The sequence below is a fragment of the Lagenorhynchus albirostris genome, chromosome 2 (genome assembly GCF_949774975.1).
Source record: "Lagenorhynchus albirostris chromosome 2, mLagAlb1.1, whole genome shotgun sequence".
In the NCBI taxonomy this organism is placed as follows: domain Eukaryota; kingdom Metazoa; phylum Chordata; class Mammalia; order Artiodactyla; family Delphinidae; genus Lagenorhynchus; species Lagenorhynchus albirostris.
Genome location: NC_083096.1, coordinates 154,351,699 through 154,368,239, shown reverse-complemented (window position 1 = coordinate 154,368,239; position 16,541 = coordinate 154,351,699). Strand labels below are relative to the sequence as shown.

At 54.6% G+C, this 16,541-nt stretch overlaps 1 protein-coding gene and 1 long non-coding RNA gene across 3 annotated transcripts; one reads left to right on the top strand and one right to left on the bottom strand.

Moving 5' to 3' along the window:
• Nucleotides 1-1,534: 1,534 nt before the first annotated feature.
• On the bottom strand, nucleotides 1,535-15,944 carry HEYL (hes related family bHLH transcription factor with YRPW motif like). Of its 2 annotated transcripts, XM_060140463.1 has the most exons (5): nucleotides 15,807-15,944; nucleotides 8,886-8,952; nucleotides 7,749-7,832; nucleotides 6,434-6,515; nucleotides 1,535-3,639 (listed from the first exon to the last, which is right to left on the bottom strand). In XM_060140463.1, exons 1-5 carry the CDS (start codon nucleotides 15,884-15,886, stop codon nucleotides 2,981-2,983), a joined length of 972 nt encoding a protein of 323 aa, XP_059996446.1. In that variant the 5' UTR covers nucleotides 15,887-15,944; the 3' UTR covers nucleotides 1,535-2,980. The 2 variants fall into 2 exon arrangements, with proteins under 2 accessions (XP_059996446.1, XP_059996445.1); XM_060140462.1 differs by lacking the exon at nucleotides 15,807-15,944 and having other exon boundaries at nucleotides 8,886-9,317.
• Nucleotides 6,841-11,213, top strand: LOC132514915 (uncharacterized). Its single transcript, XR_009538979.1, has 3 exons — nucleotides 6,841-7,096; nucleotides 7,178-7,222; nucleotides 10,747-11,213. It is a non-coding gene; the product is annotated as an uncharacterized LOC132514915 (long non-coding RNA).
• Nucleotides 15,945-16,541: the final 597 nt, after the last annotated feature.

Genomic DNA, 16,541 nt, shown 5'->3' with positions numbered 1-16,541 from the left:
GGCAAAGGGCACAGCATGTGCAAAGTCCTGGAGGTGGGAATGAGGTTGGAATGTGGAAGAAATGAAGGAAGGCCAGGGCGGCAGAAGCACAGGGAACAAGATTGGGATTGGCAAGAAAAGAGCTGGAAGTGAGTTTGCGACCAGATGAGGAAGAGCTTGGATTTTATCCTTAGAATAATAGGGTAATAGGGTAAGGATTTTAAACCAGAGTTGATATGATACGGTTTGCGTGTTTAAAGCTCTCTCTGGTTGTGTTGAGAACTGATTGGCAAAGCAGGAAGGAAGCAAAGCAACCTTTTGGAGGGCAGTGATCTGGGGAGAAGTGATGTGGCCAGACCAGGGTGAAGGCTGTGGGATCAGAGAGAAGTAGATGGACTCCAGAGATATTTAAGAAGTAGAACCTTGCAGAGGTTTCCAGAAGAGCTAAAGAAAAAAAAAACTTTATTGAATGTCTGCGACAATCCCAGTGATGGGGTGGGAGTCGGGGGCACCAGAAAGGCTTGGGAATATAAACAAACATGAGTTCTCAACCACAGAAACCAATACACACAGTCACCTTTCCCCACACAATCTCTCAGGGAGAATGAACCTAAGAGCAACTAAGATGCTCAAAGTGCTGGGCCATTTCCACCTCATTCAATGGTGTCAACTGGTTCTTTTGGAGTTGGGTATTTGAAATATGAAAATGTGTTTCCCACCGTCCCACCATGAGTAAATGTTGGATTCTTGGGCTAGGGAGTGGTCAAACTGCAGGACTGGAAAAGGGCCCTGGTATCTTGGGAGCAGTGAGCCACCACCTGCAGTGGCCAGGGAGGAGGAGAGTGCAGGGGAGCAGGGGGAGGGGAAAGTGCAGGGGAGGAGGGGGAGGGGGAGAGTGCAGGGGAGGAGGGAGAGGAGGAGAGTGCAGGGGAGGAGGGGGAGGGGAGAGTGCAGGGGAGGAGGGGAGGAGGAGAGTGCAGGGGAGGAGGGAGAGGAGGAGAGTGCAGGGGGGAGGGGGAGGGGGAGAGTGCAGGGGGGAGGGGGAGGGAGAGAGTGCAGGGGAGGAGGGGGAGGGATGGGGAGCGCCGTTCTTCCCGCCCCTTGTGAAAACAGTGAAGTTGGTCTTTGCCTTCTGCCACCTCCCTCTGCCCGCCCTCCCAAATCCTGGGAGCCTGCTGACTGCCTTCCCTCGCTCGCTATTTCCCTCTATCTCTGTCTGCCTCAGGGGCACTCCTGGCCAGTTACCCACTCCCTGAAATGACACCTCCTCCCTGCTGGACACGCAGATGGGTCCAGGAGGAGAGCAATATCTGATCCAACGACCTCACACTGAGGAGTAAAAGAATGACTTTAGTTCTTTATCCCTCCTTGAGGAATTTGCCTTCTCAAAAGAGCTTTCTGGGTCATTTAAATGATCTCTGCCCTCCTACCCACTTCTCTGAAAGGGCCCTTTTTCCCCAGGGCTTTTGCAGACACTACTTTTTGGGCTCATGGAGTCTCCTCAATTCAGCCTCTGGGGAGGGTAGCTCCATCAAAGGACGAGAGTGGGAGACTCTTCCAGGGGTGACATCAGAAGCATTTAATAACCAGTGCAGAATAAGCACCATCGACTTGCCAGCTGGAGGGCCCCACGGCCTTGGGTCGGCCGGGCATTAACCAGCACGGGGTCCTGGGAGAAAAGCCATGTGGTGGGAACACTCAGGGAAAGCAGGTTTGTCAGTGAGCACAGAAGTGTTTCTACATTTTAACAACCATCTGGCAGCACTGGGCCGGCTGTGTGTCGCTTCTTGTCTGCCCCTGTCTTGTCCAGTTCCTGCTGCTCCACTGGGAAAGGTCTCTGGGCCATTAGTTCCCTCTGTTAGAGGGAAAGTGGCCTGGGCCGAAGCTGGGTAACGCCATGCATGGCCTTTGAGCAGAGCCAGCCGCGTGGAATCCCGGGTGAACAGGATCTCAGGCCCTCGACCCACTGTGTGACCTTGAAGGGCTGAGCCGCCTCTGACTGTCCTTCCTCTCGCCCCTCCTCGCAGTTATTTTCGTCCAGCCTGACAGCCCTTGGCGGTCCCAGCAGTCTGGGCCCCGTGAGTCGGATGCAAAACAGGCAGCACAAACGTCTGGTGCTGAATCCCAAGAGGGTTCCTCTCGGGGCGCCATCACGTGGGAACACGGCCTCCGCACTGTGCATCTGACGGGACCACAGGCCTGGAGGACGGTGACCGTGTGGCAGGCAGGGAGCTGGGTTCTCTGTGGCTCAAGCCTGGCTCCTGTCTGGGGACGCCGTCCGAGGCCTGGTGGTGAGTACACCCTGTCACGGAGCCCAGAGACCTCCCAGCTGTGTGCAGGGAACTGCTGGTCAGCTGGAGGGTAGGTGTCGGCAGCTGGCAAGAGGGCAGGAACCGGCCCTGCTGGGCTCCCAGTCCCCAGCCTTGGCCGTGGTGGACAGCAGGTCTGTTCTGGGTTCACTGCAGTGGGCGGGAGACAGGTGGGCTGGGGCAGACAGGGTTCCCAGGAGACCTCTTTGTGGCCCCTGTGTGGTTACTGTCTCAGGAAGTGAGACAGACACTATGTTCCGACCCCTGGGGGCCTGGGAAGGCTGCAGCCAGGCAGTCACTGCTCTTGGCTGGGGTCTGATCTCTAGGGGAGCAGCGTGCCTTAGGTCATTGTGCCTTTTAGGTTAAAGCGTTGTTCCCCAACCTGAGATTAATGCCTACTGCCCATGTGTCCTGGGGCAGGAGAGGGGTCTGGGTACAGCTCTTGGGGGGCTCTCCTGGGACTCATCTCTCCAGGGAAAACATGAGACCAAGCTTCTGAGATCAGAACAGCCCCAGGAGAAGCTGGGACAAGCAGTGAGGAGGGGAGAGGGGCCAAAGGAGAAGGGGGCCTCTGCTGGGTGAAGAAGACACCTTCATATATGAACCAGTCCAGAAAACAGAGCAGAAAAGGCAACGCCATGTTTAGAGCTCCTGGAAAAAGAACTCTCCTCATTCCTGGGGGCAAAGCCAGCTCAGAAAGCCCCGACTTCAGTGATTTCAGAGACCCAGGAGTGGCAGAGCACAGCTCCTGCTGGCCTCCCAGCTGCCCCCTGGGAAGACCCGGGAACAGCCACATAAGCAGGAGACCCCACAATGCCAGGAGGGGCGGGGGAAGAGGATCGCAGGAGGGGTGCCATGTGGCTGCTCCTGGCAGCCCTGCCGCTGGGGGGCAGGGGCGCGGCTGGCCTCTCGGGGGGGCGGGCCCTCCGGGTAGAAGATGCCCCTCGACTGGGCAGCAAATTCCTCCGGGCTGGCAGGATGGTGCCAGTGGCTCTGCGCAAGGGACTGGTTCTGAAGGCCGGGATGGGGTAAGCCAGAGAGGAGGTGCCGGGGAGGATGGGGCCGGGCACTCTTCCTAGGATGGCAAGCTGGCTGCTCGGGGCAGATAGCCCTGGACAGCTATGGAAGAAGGACCAGGGCCAGGCAGGAAAGGCCAGGGGCCCAGCGGGCGTGGGTGAAGGTTCCATCTCGGCTGCATAGCTGTTGAGGTGGGAGAGAAGGCGAATCCGCACCGGGTCTGCACGGCTGCTGGGCCCTTCCAGGACCCCCAGGTACCTGACGACCTCGGTAAGGCACTCCCGAAAACCGATGCTCCGGAAGTCGACTGCCAGGGCTCGAGCATCAAAGAATCCTGCAAAGTGAGGCACGATGAGGGCATGCCAGGCAGGAGACAAGCACTGAGCCTGGGGTCAGCACTGAGCTCTGGACCTGCTTTCCCCACTCACCCCCTGGGTGACCTTGGGCACGTCACCTCACCTCTCTGTGCCCCAGTCTCACCATCTTAAAGTGGGAATAATCATCCCTACTGGGGTAGAGCGAGTGGACTGTGCGGATCAAATGAGTTCACTGAACTGTGAAGCGTTATAAAATTTAAAGTGTTATCTTCATCACCATTCATGATTAACCCAAAGAAGGAAATCTGCGGCCCAGATAACTTCATTTAAATAGACACCTGCCAGATGTGAAAGCGCTGTGCACGTGGAGGTGTAGAGTTGATGGGGGCAGACGCTGGGACGTGGTGGCAGCAGCCATCAGAGCTGGGAGACTCCTTGGAGAGGAGAGCATAGGGTAGCAATGAAGCATGAGGTCTTTGGGGGCCAGCTGCTTGACCATGGACTTAACTAGCGCCCTGACTATGGACAAGTCTCAATCTCTCCATGCCTTGATTTCCTTAGCTGTGAAATGGGTATATTAACAGGCCCTGCCATGTACAGATGGGGGGGGCGAAATGAAATGGTGCACAGAAATGCTTAACAAATGAAAAGTTAGCTATCATTTATATGACTGGTTTGGCCCCCAGAAGCATTGGAGTTTGTTCCCCAGCCCAAAGGGCAGTCTAGAAAGCAGGACCCCACTCTGGTCCTCAGCTGCTGCCCTCAGGCCAGGGATCCTGTCTTTGGTTTGACTTCAGTGTGGGATGACCAGGGGGACTGCCTGCAGAAGTATTCACATTCTCACAGCTTCTCCACACCTGCCCGTCTCTCGACCACCTTCTGGGCAAAGACAGAACAGCCCCAGTGAGCACTGGCTTCATGATCATGGTAGCAAATATCGGGTCCCTGGTTCACGGCTGAGGTCCCCACAGAGTAACAGCTTGGCAGGAGATGATGTTTGGAGCCAGGCCTCCTAGGCGGTGAGACCTGGCTCTGCTGTCTACTTAGTTGTGCAACTTTGAGCAAATCCCATCACCTTTCTCTGTTCACTGTTCTTTTTTCACTGACATTTGCTGAGTTCTTCCTAAGCACTTAATTTGCATTAGCTAATTTAAACCTCATAAAAACCTATCATTATAACCATTATGGGGAAGTGAATCCCCATAAGAATCCTCCTGCCAATGCAGGGGACATGGGTTTGAGCCCTGGTCCAGGAAGATCCCACATGCCACAGAGCAACTAAGCCCATGCACCACAACTACTGAGCCTGCGCTCTAGAGCCCGCGAGCCACAACTACTGAGCCCGCGTGCCACAACTACTGAAGCCCGCATGCCTAGAGCCTGTGCTCCACAATAAGAGAAGCCACTGCAATGAGAAGCCCGCGCACCGCAACGAAGAGCAGTTCCCGCTCTCCGCAGCTAGAGAAAGCCCGTGCGCAGCAACGAAGACCCAACGCAGCCATAAATAAATAAATTTGTATTTAAAAAACCCCTAGCATTATTCTCATTTTAGAGATAAGGAAACTGAGGAATAAAGAGCTTAAATCATTTGTCCAAGGTCCTAAAGCTAGTAAGTAGTAAACTCAGTGTTCACATACAAAGCCAGGGCTCCATGCCAATTCTCTGTCTTCCCATCAGCCCTTAGCCAGAAAACAGTGAGGATAGCAACACCCACCCTCGAGGTTCTTGTGAGAATCAAATGAGATAATGTTAGAGAAAGCATTTGGAAAACTATAAAATGCTGCCCAAATATTAGTCACTAGTTTTCTTTTAATTGGATAAATACAAATGTGGCTTGAAATTCCTCCCCCACTGGTTGATTAGAGACAGTTTCCACCGTTGGCTGTGCATTCCTTTGGCACAAGTTCTCCAAGTGACCACCTGCAGCAGGATCATCGGGCGTGTTTGCTAAACTGGCAGATTCCTAAACTCCAATCCAGACTTACTGCCTCGGGATCTCTGGGCTGTGACCCACGACGCTGTCAGCCCCTACATGACACTGCTGCCCGCCGAGGCTTGAGAGGCACCAGGCTGGGCTGCTTAACATGCAACCATCCCCTTGAGGGGGTAGCAAGTGAAGGCTTCAAGACTTAAGGCTTTGGAGCCAAGGTCAGTGGAGCTTTCAAGGTTTCCCAATTGTGAAATTACCGAAACACACAGAGCGGCTTCAGACACACAGAATTTCCATCTGTCCAGAAGTCTTTTAAAAGCCACAATTCCGTGACTTTTTTGTAGTGGACTAGCTCAAAATAACAGAATGCGTTAACATTCGCATCCTACTAAAATCCCACGACTGATCTTCAGCGGTGAGCGTGACATATCCCCCCAGCACTGCCAAGGACACAAGAGCTCAGAAGCCTAGACCGGTGGGTTGGCACACTAGCGAAGTGCTGCGGCTAAAAATCTCAGGCGTGTCTCTCCCACTGGGATCACAGTGAGAATAAGCTCATTCAGGCTGATGCTTAACGAGGCCCTGGGGGCAGGGGGATCAGTAATCTGTTGTAGAAGAGCTCCTCCAAGGTTCAAGGCTGGAAGGAGTGGAGTTGAGGAAAGGGCTAGGACACATGGAGATAATAAGAGCCGAGAGGGCAATGCCAAAAGAAGAAAGACAAGCTTTGCGAACGTTCCACCTGGATCTGCTTCAGCCCCTCTGTGAACTGTGAGCTCCATGAGGTCAGGGACCACATCTACTTTGCTCACCGAAGTATCCCCAGGGCCCAGCCCCCAAATATTGGCTGCAGGAATGGTTCCAGGAAAGTAGAGCATCAGTACCTGTCCCGCCAGTGGCGTGGAGCATTTTCAAGTGATCTACCGTCATCTGCAGGACCTCGGCTTTCTCCAGCTTGGAGGAGCCCTGTGTGTACAGAAGACAGAAGAGTGGCGGCCTTCAGCTGACCTCTGTCGCCCTCCTCCCCAGCATGGCGTCATCAGCACTCACGACCTCAGTTTTCTCCTCCTCCCCCCACTCCACCACTGCCTGCGATCGGGCTTCTGCTTTAGCCAAGCCCACCAAATCTAACCCATTCTCTTCAGTTCTCATTTTAGCCCACCTGTCCACCACACTGCTGACCATCCTTCCTGAAAGCCCCCCTCCCCTGCTTTCTTGCTCTAACTGTCTCTTAAAACGGTGGTGTTCCCAGTGGGTGATGGCTCACTTTTTTCTCGCTCTCCTCGGAGGGTCCCCTCTACCTCCATGGCTTCAGGCACCATCACCAGAATGTCACTCCTGCATCCTCACCTGCCTCCTAGATCAGCTTTACCGGGAATCCAACTGCACACTCGCCACACACACACAAGATCGGGCTCACTGTCTTATTCCAAAGCAACTGCCCTTCCTCCATTCTCTCTCTTGAGGAGTGTTTCCGAAGCCTCCAGCATCACCTGGTCTCCCAGATGAAACCTGAGGGTCGGACTCTCCATGTGAGTCCCTTGAAGGTAGGTACCAGGTCTAGTTCATGGCTGGACTTGTGAAGGTTTTAGTGAATGTCTGTGGAATGACTGACTTGTTCTCCCCAGCAGAAAGGAAGACACAGAACCTATGACCATGCCTTGGCGCACACGGTGAGAATTTTTGAGGTTGTCTGATTGATTCAACTGTCTGACTCTCCACTGGAGTTCCTCCACCCCAGCATGTTCAATGACAGAGACTTCACTCCCCAAGCGGCCTGTTCTACTTTCAGATAGTTCTGGAAATGTCAGTAGTGCAGAGGGATAGGGCACTTTAGGATCACACAGTCTGTGTCCAGTTCCGCTCTGCTACTTACTAGCTGTGTGATCTGGTATAAGTTACTTCACCTCTCTGTGCTTCAGTTTCCTTACCTGTGCAATGTGCATAATAATCCCTACCCTTCAGGATCATTCTGAGCATTCAGTGCAACCAGATGATGGACATAAAGCCACAACCCCTGAGACACCTCAGTAAATATGAATTTCCATCCCCCTTATTCTTGGCCATCAACAGATATCAGTAAATGATATCACAGCACTTCAGGCAGCTGCCACCAATCGATAAGAGATGCCGTGAGAAGTGAACCTTATCTGCCACCCGCACAGCATTTCCTCTAGCACATTCAGCAATGTCACATACCTGCTTCTCAAAGGCAGTGGGGACCAAGCGCCGCAGTTCAGAAAGGCTGCTGTTGATGCGGTCCCGGCGCCGTTTCTCTATGATCTAAAAAACAATGATGAAACAAACAAACAAACGAAAACCAGTAGGCACTTCATCACAGTTTCCAACACGCCTCGACAGGCACTGACTCATATGTTTCGTCACAATATTTCTGTCAGGGAGATAAATCCATTCTTATATTATGGAAGAGGAAAACGAGGCTCAGAGAGGGGCAGGATTTGCTTAAGGTCACACAGCAAGGAAGTGCAAGGCTGGGACTAGAACTCAGATCTCTTGTCTTGATCTAAGGGGTGGTGTCCAAAACGTTTAACCACTGATACAGCAGGGCACCAGCCAATTAGAACAGGAACACCAGCCACAGCACTGCAGCAGGTCCTGGAGGCCCCTCCTGGGCCAGGGAGACCCCTTGAGGTGCTGGGTCATGAGGTCTGAGGAGTCCCAGGCATTGCTCTCTCCAGCTGGGAAGGCCTTTCATTCCCACAAGCTCACTCTCATCTCACAATACTGGCAGCGGAATACTGATAGCAGGACAGAAATGACAACACCCATTTTACCGATAAAGAGAACGAGGGCTGGGTGGGTGTGGCTGCTTAAGGTCTTTTGGTTAGTGAGTGGCAGGGCTGGTCTCTGCCACATTCCGGTCTCTGGACTCCCAGGGCAGAAGCACAGCTGCATCCTGGGGGAAAAGTAGGGCCAAGAGCAAGGACGGGCTCTTCCTTCTTCTGTCCCCCTTCCCTACCCCTCAGCACACTAAGAGGGAAGGAAAGTTCTGAGCTCAGAGAGAAGCAGGGGGAGGCTGGAATAAATGATAGTGGTTAATTGTGCGTCAGGTTCTGTTCTGAGTGCATTACATTAATTCACTTCAACCCTTTGAGGTAGGTACCATCATTATTTCAGTTACACAGATGAAAAAACGAGGCACACAGAGATTAAGTGGCTTGCACAAAGTCACCCAGCTAGCTACTGGCAAAGCTGGGACTTGAACCCAGGCAGGGTCACTTCCCGGGGGTGTTTCTGACCAGGGTTCTCTGTGCCAGGCCCCTGGGAACTCAGGGCAAACATTTGTCGGACAGCTCTGCTGAGATACACACTCACCCCTCTGCGTTTCTTCCTGGCTTGCATTTGTGAAGGGCTGGGGGTGGACAGCGGCCGGGCCATCTGGCTGGAGAGGAAAAGAAAGACTGATTTTTCAGAGGACCGTCTCCCTGGCCTGGGCTGACCTCGGAGGCCGGCTGTGGGCGGGCACAGACCCCTCCCAGGCGGCCGAGGTCTCCCAGGCTGGGAAGAGGCGCAGGGCAGGCGTGGGTGGGGACGCCTTCTCTCCCCTTCTCCCCGGGGGCTCATTTCTCCCCGGGCCAAGTCCTCCCCTGCACAGAGCTTCCTGCCCCAGAGTCGCCGGCGGCTGGGGCCATGGATGGGGGCGCTTGGCTCTCGCCCCGACCTGACCCGCTCGGCCTTGCCTCCGGCCCCTCGCCCCTCACCCTCGCTGCTGCCGCGGCCGTCGGGGGAACCGCAGCCCGGCCGCCCCGCTCCTGCAACCCGATCCCCCGGGCGGGGCGGGCGAGGGCACGGGCGGCGGCGGCGGGGCCGGGCCTGCGGGTTAGGTTTCAGAGGGAGCCGCTGGGAACGAGCGTGGAAAGAACAGATGCCGCCGCTTCCCACGGGCCGGGCGCGCCGGTCGCCCGCCCTCCACCAGGCCTGCAGCTGCCGCCTCCTCCCACGCTGCGCGGCCCGGGCGAGGGGGAGGCGACATCTGGGTCACAGGGCCCTCTCGGACTCTCGGGACGTGGCCCCAGCCTCCCCAGAAGGCTCCAGCCCCGCATCGTGTCAGGCCTCCGGTCCCGGGCTTCGCTGAAGGATGTATGCTTGCTGGCAACCCAGGAGTTACCATCACCGGGAGGAGGCTCAGCTCTCTGGGGCTTTTCCTGCCCAGACTGACCGAATCCTCCTCAGCCCAACTGCTCACCCTCTTCATGATTCCCACTTCAGAGGCTCTCTTGGAGTGAAGGAGATTCTCTGGGTTGCACTTAGCATCATTCACTTGGCCAACACGCCAGAGGCCCCACTCAGACCTAGGGCTGGACTGGATGCCCTCAGCCAGGCCCCAGCCCTCCAGAGCCCAGCTCCCACTGGAGACATCACAGCCACAAATAACTTTAGACAAGGTGACTCCCCTGCTATTTCAGAACGCGAAATGCCACCCATCTGAACAGGAACCCAAGAGCTTGCCTCCACCTCTCCTCTTCTGCCTAGGTTCCCATCTCAGCGAAGGCACCCACATCCCACTTCTGCAAGGTGGACACCCGGCCACCATCTTTGATTCCTCCTCTGTCCTCACCTACCCCATCAAAACCTGCCCATTCCATGTCTAAAATACATCTCACACCTGTCCCCCTTATCTCCACTGCCGATCTCGGGACCAAGCCTCCATCATCTTTCTAGACTGCAGGAGACTATTACACCCACTACTTCCTACAAGCGGGCAGAGTGATCATCTAAATGCAAATCTGATCGTGTCACTCTCTTACAGGGCCTTCTCAATGCTTTTAGGATCAAGGCTACCATCTTCCAGGTAGTCCCGTAGGCCCCTGTCACCTCCTAGACTCAATTCTCTTTTGCTGTGTGTGCTCCAGCCTGTGAATGCACTAACTCCTTCCTGTGGTGGCACATACTGCTCCCCTAGCACAGAACTCTCTGGTCCACTCCCTCTCCCCACCCCCAAGCCCCAGCCCCTTTGCCTAGTAACTTCTACCACCTTTCAGATCTCAACTCAAATGTCATCACCCCTCCCACTTGATACCCCCTGCTTTACGCTATCCTAGCATCCTGCATTCATAGCATTTGTACCCATTTGTTGGGTACAAATCGTATTTATATGATTATTTGATTAATGTCTAACTCTCCATCAAGTCTGTAAGTTCCATGAGGCCATGAACCATATCTGTCTCATTCACAGCTGTACCCAGTACTCAGCAAGTGACATGACAGAGCTCGTGGTTGAGCTCCTCCTCCTGCTCTCATCTTTGGCATCACCGGAGAACACAGAGGTGAGACCATAAAATCTATGTCTTGGGACTTCCCTGGCGGTCCAGTGGTAAAGAATCCGCTTTCCAATGCAGGGGATGCGGGTTCGATCCCTGGTCGGGGAACTAAGATCCCACATGCCTCGGGGCAACTAAGCCTGTGCGCCACAACTACTGAGCTTGTGCGCCTCAAAGAGAGAGCCCACGCGCTGCAAACTACAGAGCCCACGCACCCTGGAGCCCGCACTACACAACTAGAGAGAGAAAAACCCGCATGCCACAGCTAAAGAGAAGCCCGTGTGCTGCAACGAAAGAACCCGCAGGCCTCAACCAAGATCCCGCGTGCCTCAACTAAGACCTGACGCAGCCAAATAAATAAACAAATATTAAAAAAAAAAAATCTATGTCTGGGATGGGGGCATGTGTGGCTCACCGGGAGGGTCCCAGCCCACGTGACGACCCTCTTGGCACTAGAGGTTGGATCATTTTCATCAACGGCTTAAAGAGATAAGGTTGCATGGGAGACCAGATCAACATTTGTCAAACCTACTGCTATGTCCCTGGCTTCATCAAGCTACATCTGGAAAAGGATATCTCCATCCAAACATCTGGACAAGAATGTAAGAGGCCTATGAAAGCTCGTGGGAGGGATGGGTCAGCAAGCTAGATCCAGGGCTCAGGTGGCCAGATCCTGAGATCTGTAGGGCAGCTTGTTTACAAAGCTTCAGTATGGACAAGCCACAAGGGCCAAGGTCTACTAAGAAACACGGCCTTTGTCCCCGCAGCTTGGATAAGGTGTCTCCTGGGGTATTGGGTTACCACTGCTCACGTCACTGCCTCTCAGCCTGATTCCTCCTCAGGGACCATCTGTTGGAGGCTGACACACCCCTTTCAGAGCATGGCAGCTCAGCCACCCTTTTTCCGCTCTCCTGGGTCTCTGCGGTGTTATCCCTCTCCCCCCACTCCCGTATCCCACAGGCAAACCTCACTTGACAGCTTTCTCGGCATCCCTACATATACTTCCCTCCTTTGAGGGGAAGCCCCACTTTACAGATGAGGATGCTGGGCACTGGGGAGGTAAGGCAGCTTGCCCAGCCTACGCAGCTGCTGAGGAGCAAAGCCAGCATGGGAATCCACATCTTCTGGCTTCAAAATCAACATTGTTTTCCCTCCTGATTCCTATTTCCTGTCTGTCTGAATAGCCCTCCAGTCCCCTTAGCCTTAAAGCTCCCAAGAGCTCAGCCAGAGCTAGCTCTCTTCCAGGCTGGGATCTGGCCCTGACATTGGGAGAGGGTGTGAGAGATTCTTGTCTGAGAGTCTGAAAATAAGGCAGATTTTCATGGACCCAGAGAAGATATGTTGACCCCCGAGATCTGCTCCGTGGGCCTCAAGGGGTCCCTAGCCAGGATTCTGGGGTGGCCTCTTGGGGGAGGGGCAGCTTTCCAGGTGGTCTGGCTGCTAGTCCTGGCTACCCTCAGCGCTCACCCTCGCTTCCTTTTTGGGAACTCCGCCGAGGAGCCCTTGCAGGTGACCCCGCTCATTTTCCATCAGCCAAAGGCAGAATCACAATGTCTCCAATGAAGGGCTCTCAGAGAGCACTGAGCCTACTTGTAAAAGGAGGAAACTCAGAGAGGGGAAGCGATCTGCTCCAGGCCACACAGCAAATTAGAGGAAAGTCCAGAACTGGAGCCAAGTCTACTGGCTTTTCACCCAGTGCTCCCCATACAGTCATCGTCCCCCCATGTACATTTCATAGCCAGTACTTTTTGTTCTAGAGAGCACTTCCATGTTCACTTGTCTCATTTATCATACAATGAGTTAAGTATATTATTGGGCCATTTCACACTTAGGAAAAATAATCACTTGATAGCTGGAGTGACAGAGACACATAGTCCAGTCTTCAGATGTCCAGGCTTTTCATTAGACCATGCTGCCTCACGGACGTGGCACTCTCCAACTGAACGGCGACCCCTTAGAGAGCAGCTTTCCTTGGAAGTTGCCTTGTGCCAAAGCAGGGAGCTGTGTGCCTTAAGTCCCTTACCTCATCAAAGCCTCACCCTGTGAGGTAGGGTATTAGCATCCCCATTTTGTAAAGGAGAAAATTAGAATTCAGAAAAGGGTAGTCACTTACCCAAGTTAATGGTGGTGAGACTTCAAAGGCCACCATGTGCCTTAAATGACCCACAGACCCTGACCCAGTGCCTGACGTGGCAGGTGCTCATTAAATTTTTGCAGAGGGAGGGGGGAGACTATTCTCAGTTTGGACCCACATGTGTCAGGGGGCTGTGTTCAGATAGGAGCTCTAAGGGTGATTCCCATATATGGGGCAGGACACTGCCACCAGGCAGATGCCTACAGTGGCAATGGAACACAACCTGCTCTTTACTCTTACGGGGGGTGGGGGCGGATTTGCACCCTGCCTCTGACCCTGGGGAGGCTGGCTGCTCCAGTCCCCTGGCCCTTGCCAATGTTCATCTGGCTTTCTTTGTTCATGAAGCTCTTCTTCTCTGAGAGTTCCCTGAGGTCAGAGGCTGAGCAGGATACATCTGGGCCCCCCACGCCCAGCCCAGGGTCTGGGCCACAGCAGGCATCGTTCAGCGCTCCCTGAATTGAAGCATTGATGTCTGCTGGGGGGAGGGCCCTTTGGTGAGTGCTACAAAGAGGGGTCTATAAGTCGGCCTCTGCCAGATGTCCAACTGTTTCTCTCCTCCGGGGGGGGGTCTGCTCGCCTAAGAATCTAGACAGTCTAAAAAAATGGGCTCTAGTTGAAAGGACAAAATGTATAGGAAAAAAACTGCCTACTGATCCTTTATGCCATAGTCCAAATGCCACAGTCTAAATGCCACCACCTTCAGGAAGCTCTCCCTGCACTTTTTTTTTTTTTTTTTTTTTTTTGCGGTACGTGGGCCTCTCACTGCTGTGACCTCTCCCGTTGCGGAGCACAGGCTCCGGACGCGCAGGCTCAGCGGCCATGGCTCACGGGCCCAGCCGCTCCATGGCATGTGGGATCTTCTCGGACCGGGGCATGAAACCATGTCCCCTGCATCGGCAGGCGGACTCTCAACCACTGCGCCACCAGGGAAGCCCTCCCTGCACTTTTGGTTGTGAGTGACCTCTCCCTGCTCAGGTGCCCTCACAGCCCACAGTCTGTCTCTCCTTCCATCTTCCATCCTGTCCATGGACTTTGTGTGACCTGGCAGGTCACTGACCAGGCTGCAAATTCTTGGAGGACAGAAGGCAGCTCCAATCAGTGCAGCTCTCTGACACCCATTTCATGCCTCTGATTCAATGACACTGAGCTTGAGACACCTCCCCGCCAACCCCCCACCCCATGGTGCTGGGCCCTTCCCCTGCTCCTAGCAGGCACAGACTCAGAGAATTGATTCTCTAAAGAGCAGTTTCTGCTAAACAATTTTAAAAGGCTATTAAGTTGCATAGGGAATGCTATTATATACCCCAAAACCTCATGGACAGGAAATTACCTCCTATTAGAAGCTAGAAAGAACTGGAAGCTGGGGGCGCTTTACTGGGACTTGTGACTGAGGCAGGACCCCCTGGTCTCAGAAAACTGGATATCACTGGAAGTATGAAATACTCTCAGAAACATCCCTAAGAATGAACTGAATCCCGCTTTCAAATCTATTCTAGAGAGTCAGGTTTGGATGAGCCAGGAGGGACCAGATAGGCTTCCTTTTCCCACTCCCTGTTCTCCTTTATTTTACTGATGAGAAAACAGGCTCACAAAGGGAAAGCAATGCCCCAAGGTCACACGGTAACTTGGTGGCAGATTTGGGGCTGGGACCCAAGTCTGCAGACTCCCAGTCAGTCCTTGCTGCTCTTTCAGGGTTCTGAGTATCACATATTGGGTGCCTGATACTACTTAAGCATTTGCTACGTGCTGGGCTCTGTGTGAAGCCCTTGACATAGGTTATCTCATCTGATTTTCCTAATTATCCTATGAGGTCAGTTCTATTATTTATACCCATTTTTCAGATGAAGAAACCGAAGCTTAGATTGGTCACAGAACTGGGACGTAACAGAACTTATACAAGTTCGGTTTGTTCTACAGGTTTGAAGCAGGGTCAGAAAACATACCAAGAGTTAAAAGATATTGACAGCAGACTGGTGCAGTAGAAAGAGCACTGGAATCACAGTCTAGGCCCTTGCAAGGACCATGGGCAAGTCAGCGATTATTTTCTTCAATATTAAAACCTTAATTCCAAAGATTTTCTTCCCCTGGAAGTTGTGTGTGTGTGTGTGTGTGTGTGTGTGTGTGTGTGTGTGTGTGTGTGTGTACCATATGAAAAGTGCACCCCAGCTAGGGTAAAATTAAGAAAGTATGGTTACTCTGCATAGTCACTGCAGAGTAGTGACTACTCTACTTCAGGACCAGGGGGGTGATACCAACAGTCCATGAGGGTTTCCTAAGATCTTCAGGGAAAAGCCGTCCCTGGTAGCGCAGTGGTTAAGAATCCACCTGCCAACTCAGGGGACAGGGGTTCGAGCCCCGGTCCAGGAAGATCCCACATGCTGAGGAGCAACTAAGCCCGTTCGCCACAACTCCTGAGCCCACGTGTCACAACTACTGAAGCCCGCGCGCCTAGAAACCCATGCTCCATAACAAAGAGAAGCCACCGCAATGAGAAGTCCGCGCACCGCAACGAAGAGCAGCCCCCGCGCAGCAACAAAGACCCAACGCAGCCAAAAATAAATTAAATAAAAATAAATTAAAAAAAAAAAAGTCCTCGCCAGTAGCCTCACTTGGACAGAAAGAGATCTCCAACCGGACCTCAGACCCCGAGCTGAACTCTCCCTCCGTCCCAGCATCTCGAGCCCTAAACGGCCGAGAGCGCACAGGATCCCGGGCACTCGTGCGCGTAACGGTGGCGCCACACCTGCGTCTACCCCGGTCGCTCCAGGACTGGCTCCGCGCTCGCCGGCCCGTCGGCTTGCTCCCCAGCCTGCTCGCCCCGGCGCGCCCAGCCAGCCTTACCTCAGCTCGCCCTCGTGGCCCACGTCGATGGGTCCGTCGGACTCGCTGTCGGAGCCGCTCGGCTCCCGGGGCCGCTTCATCGTGAGCGCGGGCTGCGTGGGTCCCCGGCCGGAGGCGCGGGCGGCGAGCCGGGAAGTCGGGCCCCGCCCCGGCCCCGCCCCGGGGGCGCAGCCACCGCCCTTTCCCAGGGCCCTTACTGCGTCGCAGCCGCAGCCCCGGGCGCCCCCTCGCCCCCTCCGTGACGCGCTGGCCGAGCCGTGGGAAGGCCCCGGGAGGTTGCCGCCCCGCCGACGGCTGGGAGGTCCGGCTCCGCTCCCTCGGCCGCCGCGCGCTGGGTGGCCTTGGGCAGGTGCCCTTGGAGGCCCCTGGGGAAGCCAAGGGGTCCCCGTCTGTCCCTGGTTCGCCCCCGGGGCGCTGTCGGCCTGTGGAGGCGCCGCTCCGCTATGCCCCAGCCTCTTTAAAGGTCCCCTCGCCGGCTCCTGCCTCCTGGGGTTCTGGGGGCGGCAGACACATCGGTTTGGGGAGATCAGTGGAGCGGCTGTGGGCTGACCCTCGGCCAGAATTCTCTGGCAGCTTCTCCCAAAGGGGTCCAGAGCAAGTAGAATGTGGGTGAGGGGGCCATCCCCAAAAGGGATGGCCGAAGTTGTGGCTGCACCACCTGCTCAGGACCAGCTCTGGCCAAGGCGCCTGAAGACCTGTCTTGATCGTGGGTGTCCCTGGGAATTAGTTCCCAGT

Coding starts and splice junctions, on each gene's coding strand:
- HEYL (XM_060140462.1), bottom strand. CDS start 9,134: ATGAGCCCCCGGGGAGAAGGGGAGAGAAGGCGTCCCCACCCACGCCTG. Junction 6,516..7,748: donor CCACTGCCTTTGAGAAGCAG/GTATGTGACATT, acceptor CTGTACACACAG/GGCTCCTCCAAGCTGGAGAA. Junction 3,640..6,433: donor CCACGCCACTGGCGGGACAG/GTACTGATGCTC, acceptor CTCACTTTGCAG/GATTCTTTGATGCTCGAGCC.